This window comes from Ursus arctos, unplaced genomic scaffold, assembly GCF_023065955.2.
Source record: "Ursus arctos isolate Adak ecotype North America unplaced genomic scaffold, UrsArc2.0 scaffold_14, whole genome shotgun sequence".
Taxonomy (NCBI): Eukaryota; Metazoa; Chordata; class Mammalia; order Carnivora; family Ursidae; genus Ursus; species Ursus arctos.
The window spans coordinates 8,905,511-8,933,346 of record NW_026622808.1 but is presented as its reverse complement, the minus strand read 5'-3'; the positions used below and the strand labels follow the sequence as shown (position 1 = coordinate 8,933,346).

The following is a 27,836-nucleotide window of genomic DNA, read 5'->3' as shown; positions in this document are numbered from 1 at the left end:
GACTGCCTTCCAGCTGGCACACTGGTTTTCTTCCGGCCTTTGGACTGGAACTCCCTCATTGGCATTCCTGGGTTTCCCGCTGGCAAAGTGCAGATCTTGGCATGCGTCAGCCTTCGTAAGAATGTGAGCCAATTCCTCATAATAAATCTCATTCTACGTATGTGCGTACAGTAGGGTACCCTTCCTAACACACCCACAGAGGACCACGGCATCAGAATGGGGAAGGCTGGTGGAAGAAGCAAACTTAGTACCTCCTCAGTCTTTTTCAGCCGAGGAGTGGAAGTGGGGGGCGGGTGGACGTGTCCATCCAGATGCAAGGGTTCCAGGGACGTTCAGGTCACTTGGTACACACAAAATTATCACCAAAGAGGTTGAGTTTGTAATTCCCAAGGGATGTTCCCCTCGAACTACTGAAGAATTGTCCTCTTCTACTTTCTGGATACCAACCGTCCGAATCAGCACCCGCTCCCTGGGATGGAAAGGGAAATTTGCCAACAAACTCTTTCTGGTCTGTTCTCCTTTAAAATCCCTACAAAACCACTAACCGCAGGTCTCCTTTCCTCATGCCGGGTGAGCCATAAAACAACTGAGAGGAATGCTGTTCAGCATTCCGATTCAGACTTGGGACTCCCGAGGCGGGTTCGCTCTGTACAGAGGAACGCCACTTGGTACACTGGGTTCCATTTCAGAGGGTGAGCTCTCTGTGACCTTGGCCCCTGAGCTGGGGTCCATCCTCCCCGATCCCGTGAGTCCTCACATGTTGACCATCTGGACCTCACGGACTGCCCTTCCAACCAGGGCTGAGGACTTGTCTGGGAACCCCCCACCCTCACCCCGGTGCGTAGACAGCTGTCTCAGCATCTCAGCGGCTCCCTGAGATCTGGGCTCAGCACCCAGACGCACCATCAGCTGGACTAATGAGGCTCACGCTTTTCTTCCATCCCGAGCCCGATCCCCCTTACTCGCGTGTGGAACAAAGGCTCAGACTGCTCTAGAAAATCTTTGCCATCTTGGCCCTGTTTGCAGGAATGGGACAGTAACCATAGCTTCGGCGCCTCTGCAACTTTGTTCTTTTGTGTCCCTTAGAATAAGTATCTGCCTTTTCAGGCGCCACTCTTCTGAACTCAAGAGTGATGGAACCCCTTAGGGCTATAGGAAGGTGAGGAAGCTTCTAAACATTTGTAATTTGGGAAGACAGCGCACACAACTGCAGTTCCAATCATAATGGGAAAACTCCCCTTCAGAGCTCCCAGGGCAAGCATCCTAATTTGGGGATGTTTCCTTTTGCCCATTTGATTTGGGTGGTGGTGGTGGGGGGTCATCTGTCACGTCTTTGGTGGTGGATATCTGTGGTTTCCCCTGCTCGGTGATCCTCCCTGCTCATTGTAGTCTTGGTGAGACTGTGGCCCAGGTGCCCTGCTTTGCCTTGGCCTTGGAGTGGGCACAGGACCAAACTGGCCAACGGGCTCTCTCTCTCTCTCTAGGTGACCTTGTGCAGATGACAGCCAGCACGGAGGAATGCGTGGAGCGCTCTCTGAGGTCACTGTCCACCTCTTCCTGTCCTGGTGGCCGGTCCGCTCTGTTCCCTGCCCTTGCTGGTGCTTGGGGCTTCAGCTGTTCCTTCAATGCTTGGCCATGCTTTATTTTTGACAATTAAACTAGCCCTATGGGTTTCTATTGCTTGTGTCCAAAGAAATTTTCTTGGCACTCTTTTCTTCCTAAAACACAGCATGGCATGCATCTATTGTTATAATTAAAGTCAGTGTGAAATAAGTTGGTTTTGAAATATTTAGATTTTCATAGGGCTGGCTCCACCACCATCCTGCCGGTGCAAACCCCAGCTGGTTAAAGACACCCAGAATATCCCAACACCAGGGTTCATGGGCTGGGCTGATTCAGATGGACCTTCTCCTGGCTGGGTGAGGCTCTATGATTGGGGGGGGCATGGAAAGGACATGTGTCTTAGGGATGGTAACAGCCCGGTAGTTGCACCTGCCTTGGACGTGCCCTCCCCTTCCCTGGGAGAGGGGTCTTCAAGGGCATTAGAGTCTAAGCCTCGTGAGGAGTGCTGCCGGACTTCCGGGGTGACCTTTAGGTGACTCATGTCTTGATGGAAGGGTCATCTCTCCTGGCTGTCTCAGGTTGATACAGCATGAAGAGTCTGGGTTTGGGAGTGAGCTAGACCTTGGTTCTGATCCTGGCTGTGCCACTGAGTAGCTGTGTAGCTTTGAGCAAATTACCTAGCCTCTCTGAGCCTCCACTTCCCTTTCAGGAAGTCGAGGACAATTATAGTGACACCCTTCCTCACGAGTCCTTCTGATGAACGCACAGGGCAATCCTCAGTGAAATCACCAAGGGCACAGCGCTGGAGCTGGGTTGCTGGGGCCAAATCCTGGTTTGACGATACAGTATCTACGTACGGCTTTGGGGGCAATACCTGTCCCCTCTGGGTCTCACTTTCTCCTTCCGTGAAATGGGAGCAATGATAATATCTACCTCACGGGGTCTTTGCGAAGACTAAATGAGCTAATATTTGTCAAGTGCTTTCATCACTACTTGATAGATTATAAGCACTACAAAGGTTTTTGTTAAATAAATGCAAGCATTTGGTGATAGATCTTGGCTATTTTTGTTGTTATCCCCGGTGTCCAGCTCAGTGACTGCAAGCACCTGGGGCTCATACGAGTGTGTGGATGTCCGCACATTTGGGCAGCTGAGTTGGGGGTCTGGGTGAAGGTAAAGGTGGTCCTGCTTGCCCTGGGGGCCTTCTCCCGTGCAAGGGAGGCCTTCCCCGTGATACAGCCGGGTGCACCAGACCCCTCGGCCCCCGATCATACTGACCTGAGCTCTCCATGGGAGCCTGGGCTATGTGTGAGGAGGATGTGGTTGTCTCGGGCAGCAGAATGGAAAGTAAAGTGGTTGTTTTTCTGCACAGAGGTGGTTCTGCAAAATAAGAGGCAGTTAGCATAAGTGGTGGGAAGGTACAGAAAGTATATTTGGGGGAATATAGGAAAGGGACCTAGGCTTCTAGCGCCTTGGAGGAAAACCTAGATTTATTTAAGAGATTCTTCTATGGTGCTGGCTACGTGCCGGGCATTCTTCTAAACACTTAAAAACTATTAACTTTTTAATATTCATATTAACCTTATAAAGTAGGTACTATCTTCTCCCCGATTCTATGGATTGGGGAAACTGGAGCACAGAGAGGTTAAATGACAATTCAAGGTCAAATAGCTGGCAAGTAAAGGACTGAGCACTGAACTCTGATTATCTGGCTCTCAAATGCATGCTCTCAGTTGTGACCCTCAGCTGCCCCACCAGGACCCCAGGCGGAGGGACCCCCAAAGCCTGCTTCCCAGAGCAACAAGCCCCACAACTGAGAAGCAGAGGAACTCTGAACAAATCCAAGAAAAAATGAATAAAAATATACCTGAGAAAGCTAATTTAGAGAGAGAGAGAACAATAAGAAAATATCAGGAATGGTAAATGTCATATATACTCAATGGAATAAAATATAATGTGCTCTGAATAAATTGCAGTCTATTGATAATCATAGAAATGAATATTAAAATGTGATACACCACTAGCAATGATTAGAGAAGATAACATACATATATACCATATATGTACATATATATGATATGAGATATATGTTTATTTGTAGCAAAAAAAAATATGAACCCTATATCTCATACTTGGTTTTCCAGGAAAATAAAAATGACACAAAACTCTCCAGAAGAGTTCAGAAAACTGCTTATGTTAGTGATCAGCAAAGAAATAAAGACAGCTGTCAAAGAATTAGCTCTTAAATAATGATATATGTCAGGGCACCCGGGTGCTCGGTTGGCTAAGTGACCTACTCTTGGTTTCGGCTTAGGTCATGATCTCAGGGTCGTGAGATCGAGCCCCGCATCAGGCTCTGCACTCAGTGTGGAGCCTGCTTGAGATTCTCTTCCTCTCTTTCTTGCTCTCCCTCTGCCCCTCCCCCACTCATGCACATGCTCTCTCTCTAAAATAAATAAATAAATTTCTTTAAAAAAGGGTGATCTATGTCTTAGATGGTTCCTCTGATAAGTTCTCTCAAACCAGTGAAGGAACATATTAAGCTATTTCAACTGTTCAAAAGCATAGAGAAAGAAGGAAAGATTCTCTGAAAAAGCGAACTTATTCTTGATAGCAAAATCTCATAAAGATAGTTTAAAAAATAGATGAAGCACTCTACACCCACTGGGACAGCTATTTAAAAAAGAAAACAACAGAATATAACAAGTGTTGGCAAGGATGTGGAGAAATTAGACCTGGTGTGTTGCTGGTTGGAATTCAAAATGGTGCAGTTGTGGTGAAAGTGAGTGCAGCGATTCCTCACAAAGTTAAACACAGATTTACCACAGGACCCAGTAATTCCACGACTAGGTAAATACCCCAAAGAATTGAAAATAGGGTTTCTAACAGATGCTTGCGTATCAATGTTCATAGCAGCATTATTCAAAATAGCCAAAAATTGGAAATACTCCGAAAGTCCATCAACAGAAGAATGGGTAAACAAAATGTGGCATATCAACACGGTGGAAAATTATTCAGCCTTAAAATGGAATGAACTTTGGACACACGCTCACGACATAGAAGGGCCTTGAAAACATCATGTTAGGTGAAATAAGTCAGGCTGAAAGAACAAATATTATTTAATTCTATTTATGTGAGGCACTTACAATAGGCAGATTTACAGAGACAGAAAGTCTAACAGAGGTTACCAGCAGCTATGGGAAGGAGGAATGGGGAATTATTATCAGTGGGTACAGAGATGATGAAAACGTTCTGGAAATGGACAGCGGTGACTGTACAACGTTGTGAGTGTACTTAAAGACACCGCGTCTGTACACTTTAAAATGGCTAAAGTGGAAAATTTTATGATATGTATCTTTTACCACAACAAAAAAAATAAATATTAAAAGTAGAAAATAAATATCACTGATCGAATTCAATGAATTAAAATTATAATGTATTCTGAATAATTCTAGGTACGTGACAATCATAGGAAGGAATATTAAAATGTGATAGACCGTTGGCAATGATTAGAAAAGATAAAAACAACAACTGTTGATGAAGATATGGAAAATTTTGCTCTGTCGTACTTAATTGGTGAGAGCAGAAACTGGTATAGCTTTTCTGGGGGGTAGCTGGGCAATAAGCATCAAAATTCAAAATGTGTATACTTTTAAAAAAAAAAAAGATTTTATTCGTTTATTTGACAGAGAGATAGAGAGAGAGCACAAGTAGGCAGAGTGGCAGGCGGAGGGAGAGGGAAAAGCAGTCTGAGAAGGGAGCCCGATGCGGGGCTCGATCCCAGGACCCTGAGATCATGACCTGAGCTGAAGGCAGACGCTTAACCGAATGAGCCACCCAGGTGCCCCCAAAATGTGTATATTTTTTGTCCAAGCAACTCCACTATTAGGAATTTATCCTAAGGAAATAATTGGACAAACACATAAGGAAGGTGTACAACAATGTCCATTGAAACATTGTTTATAAAGGAAGAAAAACAGAAGAAACTTAAAGGCCCAACTACAAAGTGTCAGTTAAGCAAATTAAAGTTACTTGTGCAATGCAATACTAAGCAGACATAAAAATGATGATGTATATTTGCATTAACTGAATTGAAAAGATTTTCAGAAGTATTCATTTTAAACACTAGGTAACGAGACAGCTAACACATTTCTAATACACTAATTTAAAAAACTATATTTCTAAGTTTGCTCAGATGCATTGTAAAAAGTCAGGAAAAACTAAACATCAAAATATGACATTAGAAGTCCCGGTTCTGGTTAACATGAAGTACACTCCACTGTAAGTCTCCCACTCAATACAACTAAAAATTCTGGATGATATGCATGGAACAGCTATCTGAGGATTCTGAAAAGTAAACGGTATCAGGCAGAATGGGGAAGAAAACCAGTATGTGAACAATCTGGCAATGAGTTTTCTGCACTTCCCTCCTCCCCATTATACCCTGGCCTGGACACAAAGACAGCCTGACACTCACAAGTGCACACTTAGGGCAGACAGAAAGAGCTAGAAGAAAAGCCTTCTCTTTCTGGTCTGAGGATCAAGAAAAGGGTCCCCAAAGGATTGGAGAGATTTCTTTTGCAACTTCTTCTTCCATATACCCCAGGCAATCTTGTAATAGCAATAGCAGCAACAGTGATGGCAGTGGTGGCCAGGCAGGTGCCTAAAATTCTGAAAAAGGAAAATTTTTCCCTCTGACTAGAGAAACTATAGTTCCAAGGGTACGGAAAGAATCCTTAATGCTTTCTTCCCTCTATCAGAGGAACAAAACCCAGAAATAACTAACAGAAGACGAATAAGAAAGTGGTAGACCTGAATAAAAACATATCATAATTATATTAAAAGTAAATGGTCTAAACACACCAATTAAAAGACACACATTGTCAGCATTAAAAAAAACAGAACCAACTCTGCTGTTTACAATAAATTTACTTCAAATATAATGCCGTAGGTAAGAAAAAGAGCAGAAAAAAATATACTACTTGAATATTAATCAAAAGAATGCTGAAGTAGCTGTATTAATATGAGACGAAGTAGATTTCAGAGCAAGGAAAATTACCAGGAATAAGCTTCTTATTACATTTCATAATGGTAAAAGGATTCACGAAGAAGCTATAATAATCCTAAACATGTATGCACCTAAAAACAGTGTTTCAAAATACACAAAGGAAAAACTAATAAAACAAAATTGAAAGTAGGCAAATTCACAATTACAGTTGGAGATATTAACAGTCCTCTCTCAGTGATTGATAGAACCAGCAGATGGAAAATCAGGAAGGACATAGAAAAATTGAATAATACTATCAACCAACTAAATTTAACTGGCATTTATAGAACACTACACACAACAATAGCAGAATACGAATTCCTTTCAAGTGCTCATGAGACATTCACCAAGATAGACAATACCCTTGGTTATAAAACAAACCTTAATAAATTTAAAATAACTGGATTATACAAAGTAAGTTTGCTGATCATAATGAAATTAAACTTGAAATCAGTAACAAAGATAATTTAAAAATCTCCAAATACTGGGATATTAAACAACACATTTCTAAATAATCCATAGGCCCCCAAAATAAAATAAGTGGGTTAACATTTCCCAACTCATTTTAAGAGTCTAGCACTCTCCTGATATCAAAGCCAGACAAAATAGTACAAGAAAAGAAAATAGGCTAATATCCCTTATAAACATATATGAAAAAAATTCTGAACAAAATATTAGTAAACTAAGACCAGCAATAAACAAAAAGAATAATGCATAACAACCTGATGGCATTTATCAATGGGGTTCAATATATGAAAGTCAATGTAATCTATTATATTAAAGACTAAAAAAGAAAAGCCATATGCTCCTATTAATTGATGCAGTAAAAACATTTGACAAATTTTAACATTCATGATAAAAACTTAGAATAAATTAGGAATACAAGGGAACTTCATTAATCTGATAAAGGCCTTTACTGAAAAACCTCCCAACTAACATACATAATAGTAAAAAAACAAAACCAAAACACAACAAAAAACTGAATAGTTCCTCTCAAAGATTAGGAAAAGGCAAGGACATTCACTCTCACCACTTCCATTCAACAAATCAACATAATATTGGAAACCAGTGTAATAAGACAAAGAAAAAAAAGAAGTAAAAAAAGAAAAAAGAAAAAAGAAAGGAAAAGAGATGTATAGATTGGAAAGGAAGAAATAAAACTATTTGCAAATAATACAACCTTATTCACAGATAACAAGTATCCATAGAAAATCCCTAAGAACCTACAAAAAAAATCTCCTAGAACTAATATGTGAATTTGCCAGGATCACAGGACATAATGTCAGCATGCAACATCAGGCATAACTATATATACTAAAAATGAACAGCTGGAAACCAAAATTTAAAACACAATGCTATTTAAAATAGCTCCAAAAGAAAAAAGAAAAAGACAGAATTACTTTAAAAAAAGAGAAATAAAGCTAACAAAACATGTGTAGGATCTGTCTGATGAAAACCACAAATGCTGATTCAAGAAATCAAAGAACACTGGAATAAATGGAGGCACACACTGCTTATGATCTGGAAGACCCAATATAGTTGAGATGTCAATTCTCCCCAATTGATTTATAGATTTAATGTCATTCCAGTAAAAATACCAGATTTCTTTTGTAGATAGAAGATACGCAGATTCTAAAATTTCTAAGAACTGAAATAGCCAAATCTCCCCATTTTAAGAACAACTATAAAATTATTAGTGTAGGAGTAGACACAGATCCAAGGAACAGAACAGAATGTCCAGAAACAGACGTGCACCAAAACAGTCAATTGATTTTTTACAAAGCTGCAAAGACAAGTCAATGGGGGAAGGATAAATCTTTTCAACAAATGGTCTGGAACAATCAATCTATCATCTACATGCAAAAAACCCAAAGTACCTTAACTTAAATCCCACACCTCAAACCAAAGTGAACTTAAAATGTATCACAGATCTGAATGTAAAAGGTAAAACTATGAAGGTTTAGAAGAAAACATAGGGAAGAGTTTGTGACCTTGGATTAGAGAGAATTCTTTGATCTGATACCAAAAGCATGGTCCATAAAGGAAAAAAATTCATAAATTGGACTTTGCCAAAATTAAAAACTTTGGCTTTGCAAAAAGAAGCTTTAAGAAAATGAAAAGGCAGGGAAGCCTGGGTGGCTCAGACAGTTAAGTGTCTGCCTTCAGCTCAGGTCATGATCCCAGGGTCCTGGGATCGAGTCCCACATCAGGCTCCTTGCTCAGCAGGGAGCCTGCTTCTCCCTCTCCCACTCCCCCTGCTTGTGTTCCCTCTCTCAGTCTCTCTCTCTGTCAAATAAATAAATTTAAAAAAAGAAGAAAATGAAAAGGCAAAGTACAAACTTGGAGAAAATATTTTCAAATCACATATCTGACAAAGAACTTGCACCCAGGACATATAAAGAACTCTCGAAACTCAATAGTAAGAAAACAAATAATATCCCCAAGCAGGAAAAATAATTGTTTAAACAGTTCATCCAAAAAGATATATGGATGGCAAGTACACACAAGAAAAAAAAAATACATGTAATTGGTCATCAGCGAAACGCAGATTAAAACCGGGAGATACCACCATACACCATCAGAATTACCAAAATTTAGTGGTGACAATACAAAACGCTGGAAAGCATGTGGAGGAACAGGAATGCTCACACATTACTGGTGGGAATGCCAAACAGCACTGCCCTGCTGGAAAACAGTCTGGCAATTTCTCATTAAGTTAAACATCATTTACTATGCGATCCTGAACTCCCAGTCGTAACAATTTCCTGTAGAAGAATGTCGTTTCACCCAAAAGCCTGTACCTGGGTATGTATACCAGCTCTGTTCGTAACTGCCCCACACTGGAAACAACCTAATGTCTTCAAGGGTGAATGGATAAGCAAACTGAGACATTCATCCAGTGGGATACTCGCTGATACAAAGAGATGAACTATTGTTACATACAACACATGTGTGAATCTCATGCTGAGTGGAAGAAGGGAGACTCAAGAGGTTACATGCTATATGTTTCTATTTACAGGACATTCTAGAAAAGAAAAAACCATAGGGTCAGAAAATAGTTCCGTGGGGGGCCGCCTGGGTAGCGCAGTTGTTAAAGCGTCTGCCTTCGGCTCAGGGCGTGATCCTGGCGTTCCGGGATCGAGTCCCACATCAGGCTCCTCTGCTGGGAGCCTGCTTCTTCCTCTCCCACTCCCCCTGCTGTGTTCCCTCTCTCGCTGGCTGTCTCTCTGTCACATAAATAAATAAAATCGTTAAAAAAAAAAGAAGAAAAAAAAGAAAATAGTTCCGTGGTTATAAGGGTTTGGGAGAAGAAGAGGCATTGACTACAGAGGGGCAAGAGGGAACTTTCTGGGGTGATGGAACTGTTCTGGCTCCTGATTATGGTGATGGTCACATCAGTCTTTACATGGGTTAAAACTCACAGACGGTACAGCAAAAACAGTCACAGGACACACACCCTGTTCTCTTTTAACAAATTAATTGCAAGGAAGATGGGGTGGTGGCGACAACAGTCGTGGAAATGAATGGTGTTGGGGTGGCAGGGCGGCTACGAATTCACAGGGACTGAAGAGACTTTATCAACCAAGACGACGTGTGAATCTTGTTTAGATCCCAATTCAAACCATTACAAAAACTACTACACTAGAGGCACGTGGGAATGTAAACCCTACATAAATTTGCGGGGAGGGAGATAATAGTATTGTAGTTATGTTTGGAAAAAAAAAAAAAGAAAGAGCTGTTGTCTTTTTGAAAGTTAAACTTTTTTTTTTTAAAGATTTTATTTATTTATTTGACAGAGAGACAGCCAGCGAGAGAGGGAACACAAGCAGGAGGAGTGGGAGAGGAAGAAGCAGGCTCCCAGTGGAGCAGAGAGCCCGATGTGGGGCTTGATCCCAGGACTCCGGGATCACGCCCTGAGCCGAAGGCAGACGCTTAACGACTGAGCCACCCAGGTGCCCCGAAAGTTAAACTTCTACGTTTGAGATCATTGCAGATTCACCTGCAGTGGTAAGAAGAGATCTCAAGTATGCTTTCCCCGGTCTGCTCAGTGATAGCACCTTGTGAAACCACGGGATGGTAGCATAACCAGGACGTCGACATCAAACCTTATTCAGCGTTCCCCAGTTTACCTTTACTTGCGTCTGTTTATACTTCTCTGTGTGTGTGATATCACTTACCCACAGGCACTGGAATCACAGGTAATTTTCATCATAATGCTTTTCTACATCTTCCGACTTTATTTTTATTATGAAACTGTGGCTCCCAACAGCGAGCTAACATATGAATGTCATGAAACCTAACAATAAAACAGACACCTGTGAGCCCACCTCCCCACTTAGGACAACTGCCATCACGTAGCCCTGTGTGTGGGACTTCAAAGCAGGGTAACTTAAAAAAAAAAAAAAGATAAAACTATTAAAATAATTGCCCTTCTCTCCCTTCCTGGGCACCTGTGTGGCTCGTCACTGTCTTCTCTGAGCTGCAGCCTCCCCCTTGGTGGGATGGGCGCCCCAGAGTGCCGGGTAGAATGTCAAACTGTTCCGTGACAAAATTTTGAAGAAGGGCTGGGTGTGGAAACGAGGGATCCCAAACTCCACCAGACAGAGGAATGTGTGAGCATTCATGCTGCTCATTCTTTCTGGAAAGGCTCCATGGCATGTTTTTGTGGGTGAGAGTTAGACATCGAAATCTGAAGCAATTGTGAAAACGCAAACCTGAAAATCCAACCATGGATGAGAGTGTGTGGCTGACCCCGGGATGTCCCCAGTCTGGGGGTAGGAGCGGGAAATGGCAATGTGGGGCGGTCAGAGCCACCACACAGTGGGGACAGGACAGACCCTGACTCCAGACCCAGCGTGCAGGGAGGCCAAGAGAAGCTACCTAAGTGGGACCCAGGACGTTGGACTCCCAGCTCCCCATCTATTAGCTGTGGTTAAGACTGATCGTGATAATCTCTACCCAACGCACTGGGGCCAAGCTACCATCATCACCTCTTGCTCAGATCCTGGCCGTTCCCCCAATAAGTCCCCCTGTATCCACTCTTTCCCTTGATTAAACCCAGTCCTTGATTAAAGCCCTCCAATGGCTTCTCTTAGATCTTAGAATAACTCCCCATTCCTCACCCTGCCTAAATCTTGCCTCGTCTGGCCCCAGTGCTGCTCTCCAGCTTCATCTCCTCTCCCTCTCCCTCTGCTCACCAGGCTCTCACCTCATGGCTCCTTGTGTTACACTTGCCAGACCCAGACCTGCCTCAGGACCTCTGCACACATCTGCCTGGACCACCTTTCCCCACAGCGAGCTCCTTCTCAATATTCAGGTCTCATTTTAAATGTCACCTCCTTAGAGAGGCCTTTCCCGGTCAATCTATCTAAAATACATGCCCCCACCCACCCCAGGTGATACCCTAGCACACTCTTTTATTTTATTCATAGCATTTATCAGTATCAGAAGTTTTCCTGTGTAATGATTAATTTTCTCAGCTACCCATTAGAACGTGAGCTCCGCAAACACTGGGCCCTCCCCCGTCTATCGCAATGTGTCCAGCAGCTCGGGCTGTGCTGATGCCCAGTGGACAATGAATGAACATTCTGGAGAACAAAGGTGAAGTATCTTGCCAAAAATCACATGGCTAATGAATGATGAAACCAGAGCTAGGGCTCCATCTCAACTGGGGGTATGAGCTCATGGCCCCCTCCCTTGCCCTCTGCACCCCTTCTTCTCCCACCTCCGAACCTCACAGGGCACCCTCTGCTGTAGTAACAATAAAATGAACACACAGGGAAGCGTCTGTCCAGGTGGAAAGAGCGGGTAAGGAATATTGAGCAGACACAAAAGAAAAGAGATCACAAAGAGACAGATTAAAAGAGGTGCATGTGTCTCAGGACACACGGCGCAAAGCTGGGGCTGGTCGGGGCTATCTTTAATTGAAAGTAAAAATCGTAAAAAGTGCCAACAACCAACGTCGGAAAGCCTCCTTATCCGTTTTCCTCTTCATTCATTCGCTCGTTCATTCATTCACCAAACGCTTCTTCAGTGCTTATATATCTATCTGCATGGGTGCTGGAGATGCTTTGCGCCCCCCCGCCCCCGCTCCTCTGCAGGGGACCTCTGTAATCTATTTCCTGTCCTTTGGGGCTGTTGACCATAAGGCGGTGGGGGAGCCCTCAGGGGACAAGCTTGCACCCAGACAGGAAATGGAAGTGAGCAGAAGTCATTCTCAAAATGCATCAACATCACCTCTGTCTTCACTTCACGATGACATGCATTTCTTAGGAAATGAAGCTTGCCTGTTTTAGCACCAAGACAGGTCTCTGAAGGTTTTCTCGATGAATCTCATGGGGGCTCATTGCACGTTGTTGCACGCCGAAGATTTCAGGGGCTGTCTGCAGCCATCCTACCCTGAATGGCTCGCACTTTCTGACACCTCCCATCTCAGCAGTGGGGGTGCCCCTTGCACCTAGTGGGTGAATGGGGGCTACCATCAGGCCGACCATTTCACTGGTCTTTTGGTTATCTCCTCTGCCAGGGAGGGTGAGGTTTTGTAATTCATCCGTCCAAAGAGGCACTCACTGTAATGTGTCTGCTCAGAGGGGATGCTTCTTTCTAATTCCAACATAGGCTCCCCCAGATTGGCAGCAGCCCTGTCTCAGCCATCTCTGCTCTTCCAGAAGGCTGGGAAGCCAGATAAGCACATGGGATTATCTCATAGGTAAGATACAGAAACAAAGCCTGAGAAATGAGACCCAGGGAGAGAGTGGGAAGCTTCCAGCCACAGATGTGGAACCTCTAGTTGGGCGGCTCAGAGGCCACGTGGCTCTCTTCCTAGTTCCCAGCAGCGTTCGGAGTGACTGACATTGAGGAGCAAATCAGAGCATCTATGGAACATGGTCCAGTCCGGGTGGGAGCAATTGGGCAAGGGCATGGGAGTTCGGCCATGAATAAAGGAGGCACGGTCCTTGCCCTTAGAACTGGAGGCCCTGACTTTTTAAGGACTTTTTAAGGACGGCGGTGTGGCCCTAGCTGCCATACTCCTGGCCCGTGATCAGCACACTGACACTCTCATGGACCCATGTCCACAACATGCCTGACAACGAACCCATTTCACAGATTCACACCGCGGCCCCGGTGATATGCTCTGCCTAATAGATTGATAAAATTCACCTTTGGATGAACAACCATGCCAACGGTAAATGGAAAAGGTTCAAACCACTCTACAGTGAAAAGCCAGCATCCTCACCCCTCGTCTGGGCCATTGGCTCCCCTCCCCAGAAGAAGCCAGAGCTTTAGAAGATCTGAATTTGTGGCCAACTCTTAAAAAGTCGTACTTCACATACAAATCCAGATTCCCAGCTTTTATGTAAAAGGAATACCTGGAAATCTGGCAAGACAGGGTCCACTGTTCTGCCCAGCAACAGCCCATGGGCGTGCCCTGCTGTGGGCAGGTGCAGAGGGGCCAGTGTCCCTGGTGCCTGGGAGCTGGTCTGGGGCATTGTTCATGCCGCTGCTGGGGCCCCTGGAGGCAGACAATGAGCAATACACGAGCTCTGCTCTGTCTCCAGTCCTTATGCTCCAGGAGCAGCTAAGAAAGAATGGCTTTTCAGGGACGCCTGGGTGGGTCAGTCAGGTAAGCATCTGACTCTTGGTTTTGGCTTGGGTCATGATCTCATGGGCCGTGGGATCAAGCCCCATGTCGGGCTCTGTGCTCGGTGCAGAGTCTGCTTGAGATTCTCTCTCCTCACCCTCTGCCCCTCCCCTGCCCTCGTGCTCTCTCTCAAATAAATAAATAAATCTTAAAAAAAAAAAAAAAAGAATGGCTTTTGTGAGCTGGGCACTGGGGCTGCCAACGGTGCCTGTGTAAGTCAGTCAACAAACATCCATGGGTTGCCCCTCCACTTCTCCAGGCACCATGTATGGAGTCCTGTTTGTGAATGGGCTGGTTGCCTCTGCTAGAATGTTCCATGAGGGCGGGGCTCTTTATTCACTGCTAGGTCCTCATTACCTTACACTGCTTATACCAGGAGAAGGCCCCCAATAAACATCATTGAATGAATGAGCATTAGGCACTCGTAGGAAGACAGGACAGGGCCACTGTCCCCAACTGCTCCCAGGCTAGGGAGCAGAAACAAGTCTGTGGGGGCACAGCTGGTTGGATCAATGGCACATGAAACAAAGACAGTGTTGATGCTCAGAACACTGGCGAAGGGGACAACCGTCCCATGGGAAGGGGACCCAGGCACAGCGGTGAGAAGGATGCTGTGCTCTGTCACCTGTGCATGGAGGTCTGGGTCAGACCCCATATTGGACAACCCCAGGCTGCCATGTCCCGCTGTGGCTTCTGTGCCACTGCCCAAGCCAAGGGCACATCCGAGCTCTGCTCACGTGCCCCCGCTCTCTCCCGGCTCCCCCAGTCACCACAAGAACGTGACCGCACAGGAAAGGAATACATCGGCCTCTGCCACCAGTCGGGAAGATTCCCGGCAGCAGGCTTAGGCAGCAGGGAAAGCAGCCCAGGGTGAGCCCCCACCACCAGGAGAAGCCCCCCAGTCCCTGCGGGCCTCCTCTCACCCTGTCCCCCTCCCCCCTGTGTTCATTCAGTGTCTCCTTTACTGAGCCTTGCTGTGTGCCAGACGCCATCCTGCACACATGGGTAGGAAAACCAGGTCTTCAGTGGGGGACCCAATAAATGGATGGATTCGCTCACTCATTCCTTCATTCAGCCCCTTCTAGATATGAGACACTGTTCCAGGTCCTGGGGATAGCGCAATAATTTAAATTAGACAAAAACACCTGCTCTCATAAAGACTTCACTCTACTGGGCGTGTAGTGAGCTCGCAGGGGACGGACGATAGTCTCAAGAATTAAGTCGTATGTTAGGTGACGGTCAGTGCTGTAAGGACAAGGCCCGGCAGGGGAATGTGGGGCTCCAGGGCTGGGAGTGAGGTTTCTAAGAGGTTAATCAAGGAGGTCTCACTAAGGAGGTGAGCTCTGGGTGGAAACCTGTGAGGGGCACGGGAGCGAGCGGGGCTGTATCTGCCTGAGACACTCCAACCTGACGCTCATGTGCTTGTCACGCCCTGAGTCACCAAGTCCTTCATCTTGGATTCTAGAGCCTTCTGTTTTCTGCTGGTGAAACTGTGGCCGGCTAACTGAACAGTTATAAGGAGGAGGAAATCTTAGGCGCTTCGCAATTCTTGTCGGAGGGACAAGATCAGAGACGAAGGATGAATGAGTGAGTTGGGATTCAGAGGGTACTATTTCTTAAATGCAGAATGTTCACAACAAACGGTCCTCAGAGCAGGTGCAAACACCAGCTGGTCCCTGCCTTGGGCTGAAACACGCCCCGGGACCCCCCACAGAAGCACAGAGGTGGCTGGAGAGAACGCAGTGGGAAGAAGCCCATGGGAGCCCGGTCCAGGCTGCTGTTCCCAGCCCACGGCTGCTGCAGGACAGGGCGGGAAGGACAGGAAGGACTCAAGGAAGCAGGGTTCAGAGAAGGATCTGGGGAAGCCTGGCTTGGGGCCAGTGTCCCAGCAAAGAGGCCCCGGCTTCTGATGATCCCCTGCCCACCCGGGCACCCCAATCCCCCGCATTGCTGGCTCCTCGGCCAGGCTGGCCACAGAACCGAGCACGCACCCTCCCTGCGGCCAGCCCTCCAGGCGTACAACCCGGGAACGAAGACATAGTTTCCCAAGACAGTAGCTTGCCGCCCACCTGTCCTCCACCCCTGACTCTGGCACAGAGAAACAGGACCTCTCCGCCACTGCCCCACTTCCTTCTCCTCCCACCAGTGCTGTCTCAGAACCCCGAGTTTTGGGGACTGATGCTATTTCCAGTACTCTGACCTTCGCCTCCGTGGAGAAAGTCATACTTGCCAGACAATACACCCGGTTCTCTGGTGCAGAGCATGTGATCAGTGGACACACAGCAGAAAAGCAGGGCTCGGAGTCCTCATCCAGCATCCTTCATCCCCAGAGGCCCACTTGGGCTTTCTAGATTCCCGAGGCGCCGGGGACGTGGGGGCCCTGCTCCCTGCTGTCCCCTGGGGATGAGGCAGGCCTGTTTCCCCTGCTGTGTCTGCCCCTGGCCAGGGAGGAAACACCTGGATGTGAGGGAGCCAGTCTGGGGGGTGGGGGGTGGGGGAAGGAGAGTATTGTTCTGCGGGTTGGGGGGGTAGGGAGCCTGGGAGGAATCTCACAGGGACCAGATTCAGAGCCACCGCGTCACCCAAGGAGCACGTCCTGGGGAGGGGCTGTGTGGAAAAGTGGCTGGGCTGGTGGCATTTGGTGCTGGACTGCCTGGATTCTAATCCTCTCTGTTGCTGCGACCTTTTGGGCTAGTTGTTTAGAGCCTTTGTGCCTCAGTTTCTCAATCTTTAAAGGAGAGTGAATAATAGCACCTACCTCGTAGGACTGCTGTCAGGACTAAACGAGAGGATGCTCACGAGCCTCTTAGAGGAAGGGAAGGCACAGAGCAGGCTCGCGTCTGCAAACCCCTATGGGCTCCATGCTCCAGCAGCCAAACCGAGTCGCTAGCTGCGCTTTCCCATAATCCCCTCCTCTGCATCCACTCTCCTGCTCTGTGGGTTTGCACACCTTGTTCCCCACTGGGACGCCTGCCATCTCACCTCTGCACACACACCCTCCCTGCCCCTCAAGGCTCACAGCCGCCTCCTGCACAGCCCCCCGGATCCCATACCCCAAGGCCACCTGCATACCCTGCCTCACCTTCCCCAGGGCCCTCACGCCCTTTACTTTCTGTCGGTCACTCATGGTGTGTCTCAACGCCACACCAGCTGGCCAGCTGCTTGAGCATGGAGACCTGGCCTTGCGTGGCCTCTGGCTCCAGTGGCACGGGTAGAAGATGCTCAATTGTGTGTGCGGAGAGAAGCGGCCAGACTAGCACGATCGTCACCTGCCTCCCCGGGAGGGGGATGGACCAAGGATGTCCCCAAAGGAGTGTGGACTGGACCAGAAGGCAGACTCTGCGTCCGGCGCCTTGCTTACCAACGCCCTGCAACCCTTGGCAACTTGCCTCATCTCTCTGAGCTATAAAACAGGCATTAAAACACATATCCAGCCCACCTCTGACTGCTCGGGAGAAGCCGCGGGCCGATGAGTGCACTCTGCAGTGCTGGGCATGTGTCATCGGTTATATTATTATCGGCACTTACAGGATTCGGGGAGGAAAGAAGAGGTCATCTCATGGGTGCTGGGTCCCTTCTTGTGAAAATGAGTTAAATGATCTTAACTTGGCACAGTGCTCCTAACAGTCACCATATCTCGGTAACCCTTCTCTGAAAGGCTTGGGTACGTAAGAGCCAGGGGCGCCTCGGCCCTTCGAGGGCTCCCACTCAGCATCCCTCCTCCCGGCCCCTCCATCTGCTCTGCTTGGATCTGTCTCCCCCGGCCTCCTCCCTGGACACCTTACCCCAGCCAGCACCTACCTTGGTTCAGAAGGAACTCGGTTCCTGAAGTCTTTCTGCTGACTGGCTCCCCACAGTCCTGCCCACGGAGGCTGCCAGCACCGGAGACTCCGATGTCTTTAGTCTCCGCGGCAGCCTCCAGATCTGCAGAGAAAGGCCCCGTGTCGCCCAGGCCCGGCTCTGTCCCCTCCTCTTCCTTCCCCTTCCCCGTGGCCTTCAAAGCTCCTCCCAGAGCACATCCTGCAGTGAACTGCTTTCTGCAGAAACTCTGTGGTCACCCCCAGGCACGGAGCTTCTGTTTTTGGAGGGGGCAGGAGGGGGCACCTCCATAGAGTCCCCCCCTGGTGCTGACTCGGCTGTGATGTTGGGAGCCCGGACCTCTCTCCTGAGCTCCAGACACACCAACCCCACTGTCCCTGCCTGGACACGGCCAGCCAGAGGGTCATCCAGCATTTCCAGCTCGATGTGAACAAACCAAGCTCTCTTCCCCACCCCCCACAAACCCACCTCTCTACTCCTCATCTCAGAATCAGAAACTTGGGTCTCATCCTCAATGCCTCCCTCTCCCTCACTGGTTCCATCTAAATGGAACCAAGTCCTACGTCATAAATCATCCCCTTTTCCCACCCTTTCAGCTGTCACCTCATCGGGCCACCGTTGTCCTCCTCCTGAATGACTGTAGAAGCCTGATCCTGCCTCCACCTCCCAGCCAAAGGCACCTCTCTGGTGTTGAAACACAAGTCTGGTCACATTACACCCCCAGTACAGCCTTCGATGCCTCCCTATTACCTTTAGGAGAACGGCCAGAGTCCTTGGTGTGACTTGCAAGGTGTGTCTTGACCTGGTGGTTCCTTGATCCCCAAGCCCAGGCTTTATCCCATCACTGTGACCCTTCCTAGGCGTCTTGGACACCTACCGCTCCGTAGTGGTCCAGGCGGCCCCTGAGCTCCAGGCTGGAGCATGTGCTGTGGGGTCCCCTTCAGTCCTCCTCTAGGCTCCAGAACAGAAGGGAGAGGACAGAAGTCAGAGAGGCTGGAGGACAGCGGAGTGCAGTGCAAGCTGGGGGAGGGGAGGGTATCAAGGACACGGTGGTCAGGGAGTCAAAGACTGCAGAGAGGACACAGATGAGGAGGCCAACAAAAGCATCTGCTGACTTTGGCAATTAAGAGAGAGCAGTGCCACAGAGCAGATCACCTCCAAAGTATGGACCTGTTGGCTAGCCCCTCACATTCTTTTTCTTTCCCCTCACACTTTGAAGCCAAGCAATATTTTGGGAAATCTTCAGCACACGTCTAGACCTTTGAAGAGCTCACAGATGCTGTGCCCTCAACTGATTTGGCCTAATGGTAAATGGTCCTGGAGAAAGACGGATTGCTGACAGCGCCATCTGAACGCCTGGATTCAGCCGTGCCTGAAACCCTAATGCCTGGATCTACTTCTAATTGCTCAACTATACGATCCAATACATTCTCTTGCCCACCTTTTTTCAGTAGGACGGTTTGAGCTGGATTTCTGTCGCTTGGGTTTCTCCTTTGCAACCAAAGAAGGGACTGGTCTTTTTTTCTGCCAGGGCTTGAGTGGGTTCTGCAGAAGAGGACATTTGAAGAAGAAGGAGGAGAAGGAGGAGGAGGGGGAGAAGGAAGGGCAGGGGGAGGAGGAGGAAGAGAAGAGGAAGATGATTTGCTCCATGGCTCAGTCTCCCTGCCATATGTACTTTTTTGTGTCCCCTCATGTGACTGGAATGATATTCTCTCTCGTACCTTTGTCTTTGAGTGCTGCCTCGTCTGTCCACCGTCCCCCAGTAAGACCTGGGGAGGCAGAGGCTAGATCTTACTCATTTGGCTATCCGTCCCAGGATAAGAGACTGTCAAGAGAATGTTTGGCTCATTAAATACAACAAATGGCTGGCCGGCCGGCGGGGGGAGCGAATGAGGGCAATGAGTAAGTGCAGGACAGGATAAGGACCAGGGACTCCACCCCTGCAAGACCAGCACTCAGCAGCAGCCAGCCAGTGTGGCCCTCGTGGGCAGCCCCCTCTCCTTATCAGCTTCGGCCTAACTGAATCGGAAATCACAAGCTGATGGGGCCTCCTGTGGCCGCGCTCTCCCCTTTCAACAGCTAAAGTCTTGGCCCGCGTACGGGGTGTGGTAGCCACAGGCTGCCTGGTGACCGTGGACAGCCCCAGAACTGTCCCCTGCAAGGCGGGGCTGCGTGATAGGCAGCCGGGAACAAGGAGGAGGGAAGAGGAGGGGGAGAGGAAGGACGGAGGGCACCTACCTGTCCCTTGCACCATCCTGCCATCAGCAAGGCAGGGCGACACTGCCCTTTTGACTAATCCCAGTGACGCCCTGGCTCTCCAGATGCTCTTCTTAGGGTTGCAGCTCTTTTCCAGGTGCATGGTGGCTAGGTTTCCCACCTGCACCAAGGACCTCCTCTAGTCCCTTCTATTCACTTTGTATCATCGTCTGTCCATTACTAAGTAGCCAAGAGTTTTAAACAAATTACATTTTGAACTTTTAAACACATCACATTAAACCCTCTCGATACGGTGTGGCAGGGGGACCAGAGCAGGGATCGGGGCGCCCTGGATGTCCAGGGCACTGGGGTCACTCAAGGTTGCTTGCTTCGGATACAAGACACCCAGGGTCACCTGCACCCTCGCTCCAGCTCCACCCTCTGCGGGAATTGTCTCCGGAAGCTCAAGCAGCAATTGCAGACTTCCTCAGCTTTTGTGCTTTTCTAAGGAGTCCGCCCGCAGAAAATCCTAATGAGCCATATACATCTCACTGACAGTCACAGGGCAAGGATGCAAAGGTGTGCACACATCTCTTAGCCAGCGATTTAAAAATCCTCCACGGGGGGCGCCTGGGTGGCGCAGCAGTTAGGCGTCTGCCTTCGGCTCAGGGCGTGATCCCGGCGTTACGGGATCGAGCCCCACGTCAGGCTCCTCCGCTGGGAGCCTGCTTCTTCCTCTCCCACTCCCCCTGCTTGTGTTCCCTCTCTCGCTGCCTGTCTCTCTCTCTGTCAAATAAATAAATAAATAAATTCTTTAAAAAAAATAAAAAAATAAAAAATAAAAATCCTCCATGGGAAACACAAATACCATTTGATGCCAGTCGTATGTGGAAGCTAAGAAACAAAACAGATGAACAAAGGGGAAGGGAAGGCAAAATAGAATAAGACGAAAGCAGAGAAGGAGACAAACCATAAGAGACTACTGATTATAGGAAAGAAACTGAGGGTTGCTGGAGGGGAGGGGAGTGGGGGGATGGGGCAACTGGGGGATGGACATTGAGGAGGGCATGTGATGTAATTAGCACTGGGTGTTCTATGCCAGTGATGCATCACTAAATTCTACCCCTGAAACTAATAATACACTGTATGTTAATTAAATGGAATTTAAATAAAAAATTAAGAAAACTTAAAATAAAAATCTCCCATGGACATTTCTGTTGTCCAGACACACTTGGTCCATTCCATGCTGTTGGACTGGTGGGCTGGGGTAGGGCGAGGGATTTTTCTGCTCTCTCTTCTCTCCCCCAGTGACTCTGAATCACACAGTCCTGGTTCCTCCTGCCCAGATTTTTTCACAAACAAAGCAAAGTCCTCTTAGAAGTGCATTGAGAGGGGGTGCCTGGGTGGCTCAGTCGGTTAAGCGTCTGTCTTCAGCTTGGGTCATGATGCCAGGGTCCTGGGATGGAGCCCCGCATTGGGCTCCCTGCTCAGCTGCTCCCTCTCCCTCTGCCCTTCCCTCATGCTCATGCTCTCTCTCTCAAATGAACAAATAAAAGTGTTTAAAAAAGAAGTGCATTCGGAGCTCTATACCTCCCTTCTGACCCTCGACTCCAGTTTTATACCCCCAAACTCATAAACAACACCCAAAACCAAACGGCTGTCTGGTTGGTGAGAAAGGTGTGAGAGGTAAACAGACCAAAAAAGAGGTGTGATGGGAACACACCTTACTTCATGCATACAACCACCTCAGGAGCGAGAACAGCTATGGAGATGGCTCACCTACGTGGCGGGGGCGGGACTTGAACCAGGGGACGCCTGGTCCAGGGGCTTCCTGCAGCTCCCCAGGGAAGACCTGCAGGGCCAAGTCAGCGAGAAGCCTGGCCCACCCTCCTTGGCTCCCATCTTCCCTCTCAGGAAGCCTCAGGCAGGGACATGGCTGGTACCCACCTGACGTGCACCTCTGCTTCTAGTGAATTCCCTCTAGCCCTCAGAGCCACGGCCCAGGGAAGAAGGGGCAGCAGGACAACATCATGCCCTAAAGCAGTGGTCTGCCAAGGGGGGGGTCCCAGAATCAGCAGCATCGGTATCACCTGGGAACCTGTTAGCAGCTAGCAGTGTCTGCTGTGGGTGTGGAGAGAGAGGAAGAACACAGAGTCGGGAAATTTCCGTCCTTACCTCTGGCAATGCTGTCCTATGGGGTACGTGTGAGTGCATAGTTAGGACTAGCCGGGAAAGAGTTATAGGAAGGTTTGTTATCTACTCCTATCCGCTCCTTCTTTCAGACATTCTTCTTATTTTTGAGGAAAGGGGGAGTTTTGGTTGTAACATCAATGTAGTTTTAAAAAAAAATTTAGTGTTTCAAAAAATTTCTTAAGCAACTCACAAATACATTTTCATTACAAAAAACCACTCGCGCATTTCAGGAGTACACAGAATGAAAATGAGCCCCTGGCCCCCTCTTCCCCATATCTTTTTCCTCTCTGCCCAGGGATAATCGCTGCTGACGACCTGGGGTGTTTATACAAATTAATCTTCCACGTGCTTTGTTTACTTGGAGAGCATGGTAGCTCAGTACCCAAGGATCAGTTTCTTGAACATAAATGCCTGTATTTTCTGGTCCAGCACCACACTGACATGGGTTGAGATGCAGAGAAAATCAACCCACTCCCTCTCGTACCAGACGGCCTTCAAGTTGGGGAAAGAAAACTTCCCTCCCCAGGATTCTCTTGGTCGGTGCACCTGTCATCCCTCCCAGACTCCTCTGGGGCAGGAGGCGGGGGGTGGGGGGAGACCCCTGGGCAGCCCTGGGGGCGGGGCCTGTTCTCCTGGCACCTCCCCTGTTCTCAGGCGGAGGGGGGGGTACGGGGGTGCGGGCTGCAGGAGCCGAGCTGGGGAGCTGGTCTGCGCGCACCCTCGAATGTGGAGGGGCCAGGAGCCTCTTCCCCGTATGACAGACCTATCACAATCGCTGTGTTCTTCACATGAATTCCCACTAGGAATAGGGACAGGCCAGCAGAGAAAGAAAACTGGGGGTCAAGAGGGCTGGGGGGGTGACTAGGATCGTTGAGAAAACCCGGTTAAGAGGCAGGACTCTGGGACCCAGCGATGTGGGCTTGAATCCTGGCTTCTCCTTTCCGCTGTCTCTGTGACCTTGGGCAAGTTCCTTAGCATCTCTGTTTTCTCATCTGTAAAATGGGCCTAATAGTTACGCACCCCAGGGGGCTGTTGGGAGGCATAAGCATGATAACAGAAGTATGTAAAGCCCGGGGACAGTGCTTCACACGTGGACAGTAAGCGCCGTCAAGTGTTTGCTAAGATCTCATTTTGTGCGAGCTTGACATTCAGTGGGGATTTTCCTGGTCAGGTTGCAAGGACTAGGAGACTCAGCCTTCCAAGCCCTAAATTTCTGAGATCCCTCCAACGGGCAGTTTCCTCCCCCTCACCCCGAGCCGGAGAGGCATGCGGGCTGGTGACTGGTGTGGCCACAGCCACCCTTCCAGCAACCACACACTCAGAGCTGGGGGTGTTATGGACTGAATGTTTGGGTCCACCCCAAAGTCATATGTTGACCCTCCAATGTAATGGTAATTACGAGGTGGGGACTTTGGGAGGTAATTCAGTGTAGATGACGTCATGAGGGTGGAGCCCCAGTGCCCTAAGAAGAGGAAGAGACTGTCTAGAGCTTCTGCCCTCCACCACATGAAGACACAGTGAGAGGGTGACCACCTGCAAAGCAGGAAGTGGGGTCTCACCAGACGTAGAATCTGCCGGCACCTTGACCTTGGATGTTTCAGCCTCCGGACTGTAGGAAGTAAACCTCTCTTGTTTAAGCTGCCCACTCTATGGCGTTTGTGATGGCAGCCTGAGCAGACCAAGACACAGGGACCTGTGGTCTGAGCTGGGAGGCACGTGGGCGTGCTGCAAGGAACAGAGAGAAAGAAAGTGGCTCAGGTAGGGACAGTCTGCCCCCTGCCTGTCTCTGCCCCCAGAGGGAGGGGGGGACAGCCTCCCCAGGTTAGCGGGCTTCCTTTTCCCTGATTTTACTGGCAGGGTTGAGGAAATAGAGGGATTCAGAGATAGGAAAGGAGGGAGACGCCCCCACCCGCCACCCCCAGCAACAGTGCTGGAACCCAGTGCTGGAGGGGGTGGTGGGTGTAACAACGGGGAGGGGAATCCGAAGCCCTGGGCAGGCACCAGGCGGGTGGAGTCCACACACATCTCTGTGAAGGGGCTGGAAACAGCTCTAATGCCTCTGCTTTGAGCAGACTGAAGGGAAGGTAGGCATTCCCTGCCCCAGGGGTTGTGGGAGAGCTGGTCCCCTGGAGGAGGCACCACTTGGATGTCAGGGACCTCAGGGAGAGGTCTGAGGGTGATGACAGACCAGTGCATTCAGGGCCGCAGAGGAAGCTCCAAGCTGCCAGAAGAGAACAGATCGATAAATCGATGTCATTAAAACTAAGACCATTTGCTCTGAAAAAGGTATCACTGTTAAGAGAATGAAAAGACAAGCCGCAGATTGGGAAACAATATTTGTCAAACACGTATCTGATAAAAGACTCATATCCAGGGGCGCCTGGGTGGCGCAGTTATTAAGTGTCTGCCTTTGACTCAGGGCGTGATCCCAGTGTTCTGGGATTGAGCCCCACATCACGCTCCTCCGCTAGGAGCCTGCTTCTTCCTCTCCCAGTCCCCCTGGTTGTGTTCCCTCTCTCGCTGGCTGTCTCTCTCTGTGTCAAATAAATAAATAAAATCTTAAAAAAAAAAAAAGACTCGTATCCAGAATATACAAAGAGCTCTTAGAATTCAACAATAAGAAAACAAACAACCCAATTAAAAAAATGGGCAAAAGGTCTGAAGATACCTCACCAAAGAAGATATTCACATGAAAAACACGTGAAAAGATACTGAACATCACAGTTACTAGGGACTTGCAAATTAAAAACGAGATAGCATCACTACATACCCATTAGAATAGATAAAATCCAAAAAACCATGACGCCACCAAATGGCGATGAAAATGTGGAGCCACAGGGACTCTCATTCATTTGATAAGAATGAAAAAGTGCACAGCCACTTCGGAAGAGCTTGGCTTTTTTTTTTTTTAAGAACTAAATATGCTTATACCATATGATGGAACAATGCGCTCGTTTACTCAAACGAGCTGAAAACGTATGTCTGCACAAAAACCAGCACATGAATGTTTGTATCAGCTTTATTCATAATTGCCAACAACTGGTATCAACCAAATGTCCTCAGTCTGCGAGTGAAGAAGCAAACCAGAGCACATCAATAAAATGGAATATTATTCAGCAACAAAAAGAAATCAGCTGTGAGGCCATGAAAAGACAAGGAGGAACATTAAATACATATTGCTAAGTGAATGAGCCAATCTGGAAAGGGTAGTTACTGCATGGTTCCAACTCTATGATATCCTGAAATGTGCGTAAGTATGGAGGCAGCAAAGAGAACGATTGGCTGCCAATGTAGTTAAGAAAAGAAGAGTCTCCATTTCTTGAATATATATTTGCCTATCCAGGAAATCCATTTCTTTCACAAATTGTATTTCTGAGAAACTTCTCCATCTTATGCAAATTGCCAATTTATTGGTGAATTTATGTCTTTTCATTATATTTTTAGTGTACGTAAGATCTGTAGAGATATCCTTTTTTTGCAATGTGGGATATTGATAATTTGTTTGATAGGGCCTTATCCCCTACCACATTGGTTTTCTAATTCAGATTTCTGCTCTTACACTTCTTTCCTTCCTTCTACTTTCTTTAGGATTTATACCTTTCTTCTATCTTTTTGAGGTGAATATACTCTTTGATTTCAATCACCTGAAATTAGATATTCTAGTTGTACTTGAGATAATGTGAATTCTATGGCTGGGCAGTGTTCTATTTTAATGAGATCAAATGTGTTAACTGTGTTGTCCAGATCCTCTATAGCTCTATTATTTTTTGTCTATTTGTTCTATCACCTACTGAGAGAGGTGTAATGAAGTCCTTCATTATGGTTGTGGAAATGTTAATTCTGTCCATTTTTGCTTTACGGTTTAAAGTTATGTTATTGCATGCATACAGATTTATGATTGTGATATGTTTTTGCTGGATTGACTCTTTGATCTTTATTAAATGTCCCTTTTTTTTTAATGCTTCTTGCCTTAAAATCTTTGTCTGATATTAGCATGATACTGTCAGCTTTTTGGGTCAGGCTTGTATGGTGTTACCCTTTGGATACTTTTGTTTTCAGACTCTCTGTGTTCTTATAGTTAAAGGGTGTCTCTTGTGAGCAGTGTATAACAAAAAAAAAATTGGACAATTCTAGATTGAATTTTTTCTAGCAGTTTAAAGATGTCATTTCATTGTCTTCTGACTTCTAATGTTTCTGTTGAGAAGGGAGCTCTCAGCTTAATTGTTGATCTTTTGAAGGTAAAGTATATATTTTTTTCCTTTGGCTGTCTTTAAGATTTTCTCATTACCTTTTTCTGCACCAGGAGTTTTATTTATTTATTTTTTAAAAGATTTTATTTATTTGACAGAGATAGAGACAGCCAGCGAAAGAGGGAACACAAACAGGGGGAGTGGGAGAGGAAGAAGCAGGCTCATAGCGGAGGAGCCTGATGTGGGGCTCGATCCCAGAACGCCGGGATCACGCCCTGAGCCGAAGGCAGATGCTTAACGACTGCACCACCCAGGTGCCCCATGCCCCAGGAGTTTTAAAACGAGGTGTGTGTGTGTGTGTGTGTGTGTGTGTGTGTGTGTTAAAAAATTAAACTCCAGACTTTATAGGGATTTCACTAGTTTTTCCATTAATATCCTCTTTCTGTTTGAGGATCCAATCCAGGGTACCACGTTGCATTCAGTTTTCAGGTCCTGTCTCCTTGGTTTTTGAATTTCTCAGCCCTTCCTGGTTTTTCATGACACTGACTTCCTGCAAGAGTACCAGTCAGATTATCTTATAGAATGTCCCACAATCTGGATTTGTCTGGTATTTTCCTGATGATCAGACTGGGACTATGGCATTTTGGGAAGACTATCAGAAGTGAATTCCTCTTCTTGTGTGATTTTGTTTTTATCCTCTGTGAGATCTGCTGAATTTATTCCGTCAGTGGGTCGATGTGCTTCATTGATTTGGGTCAATCGAATTTTGGTAGAGGAGACACCGTGCTGGTTCTGGGCCCAGGCCCTAGGAGGCATCCTATGTCTCTGCTTACCCCTCTCGTGCTACCATGCTGGCCCCAGGTGACTGCGAGACCCACAGGGCAGACGTGAACCCCACCTGCAGCTTGGAGCCAAGCCGTTCTGAGCCCCACCTAGATCGAGCGATCCCTGGGGTCCTGTAGATCCATGAGCAAGAGTAAGGATCACAGTTTTCATCCACTGGGTGTCAGGTGTGCTTTCTTATTGGCAATCCCTAGCTGGTGCAGAGCGAGCGCATCTCACGGCTCCTTCTTCCTCCATCCCTGGGAGTTCGGCTGGGAGCCTGATGCCTACCTGCTCCTCCCAAGTCACAGGTGTGTGCCGGCGTCCTTTCCATCTTCACCTGCCTTCTCTCCCCCCCCCCCGT

General features: G+C 47.6%; 1 protein-coding gene across 1 annotated transcript in view; it reads right to left on the bottom strand.

Annotated features, from left to right (window-relative positions):
* PIK3R6 (phosphoinositide-3-kinase regulatory subunit 6) overlaps positions 1 to 18,202 on the bottom strand; it is a 54,741-nt gene extending 36,539 nt beyond the window's left edge. The window contains exons 1-2 of the mRNA XM_026520968.4: positions 18,054 to 18,202; positions 2,842 to 2,943 (exon numbers count right to left, since the gene is read on the bottom strand). Coding sequence (XP_026376753.1) covers positions 2,842 to 2,854 — 13 coding nt within the window. The 5' untranslated portion in view covers positions 2,855 to 2,943; positions 18,054 to 18,202. The remainder of the gene's footprint in view (positions 1 to 2,841; positions 2,944 to 18,053) is intronic.
* Positions 18,203 to 27,836: the final 9,634 nt, after the last annotated feature.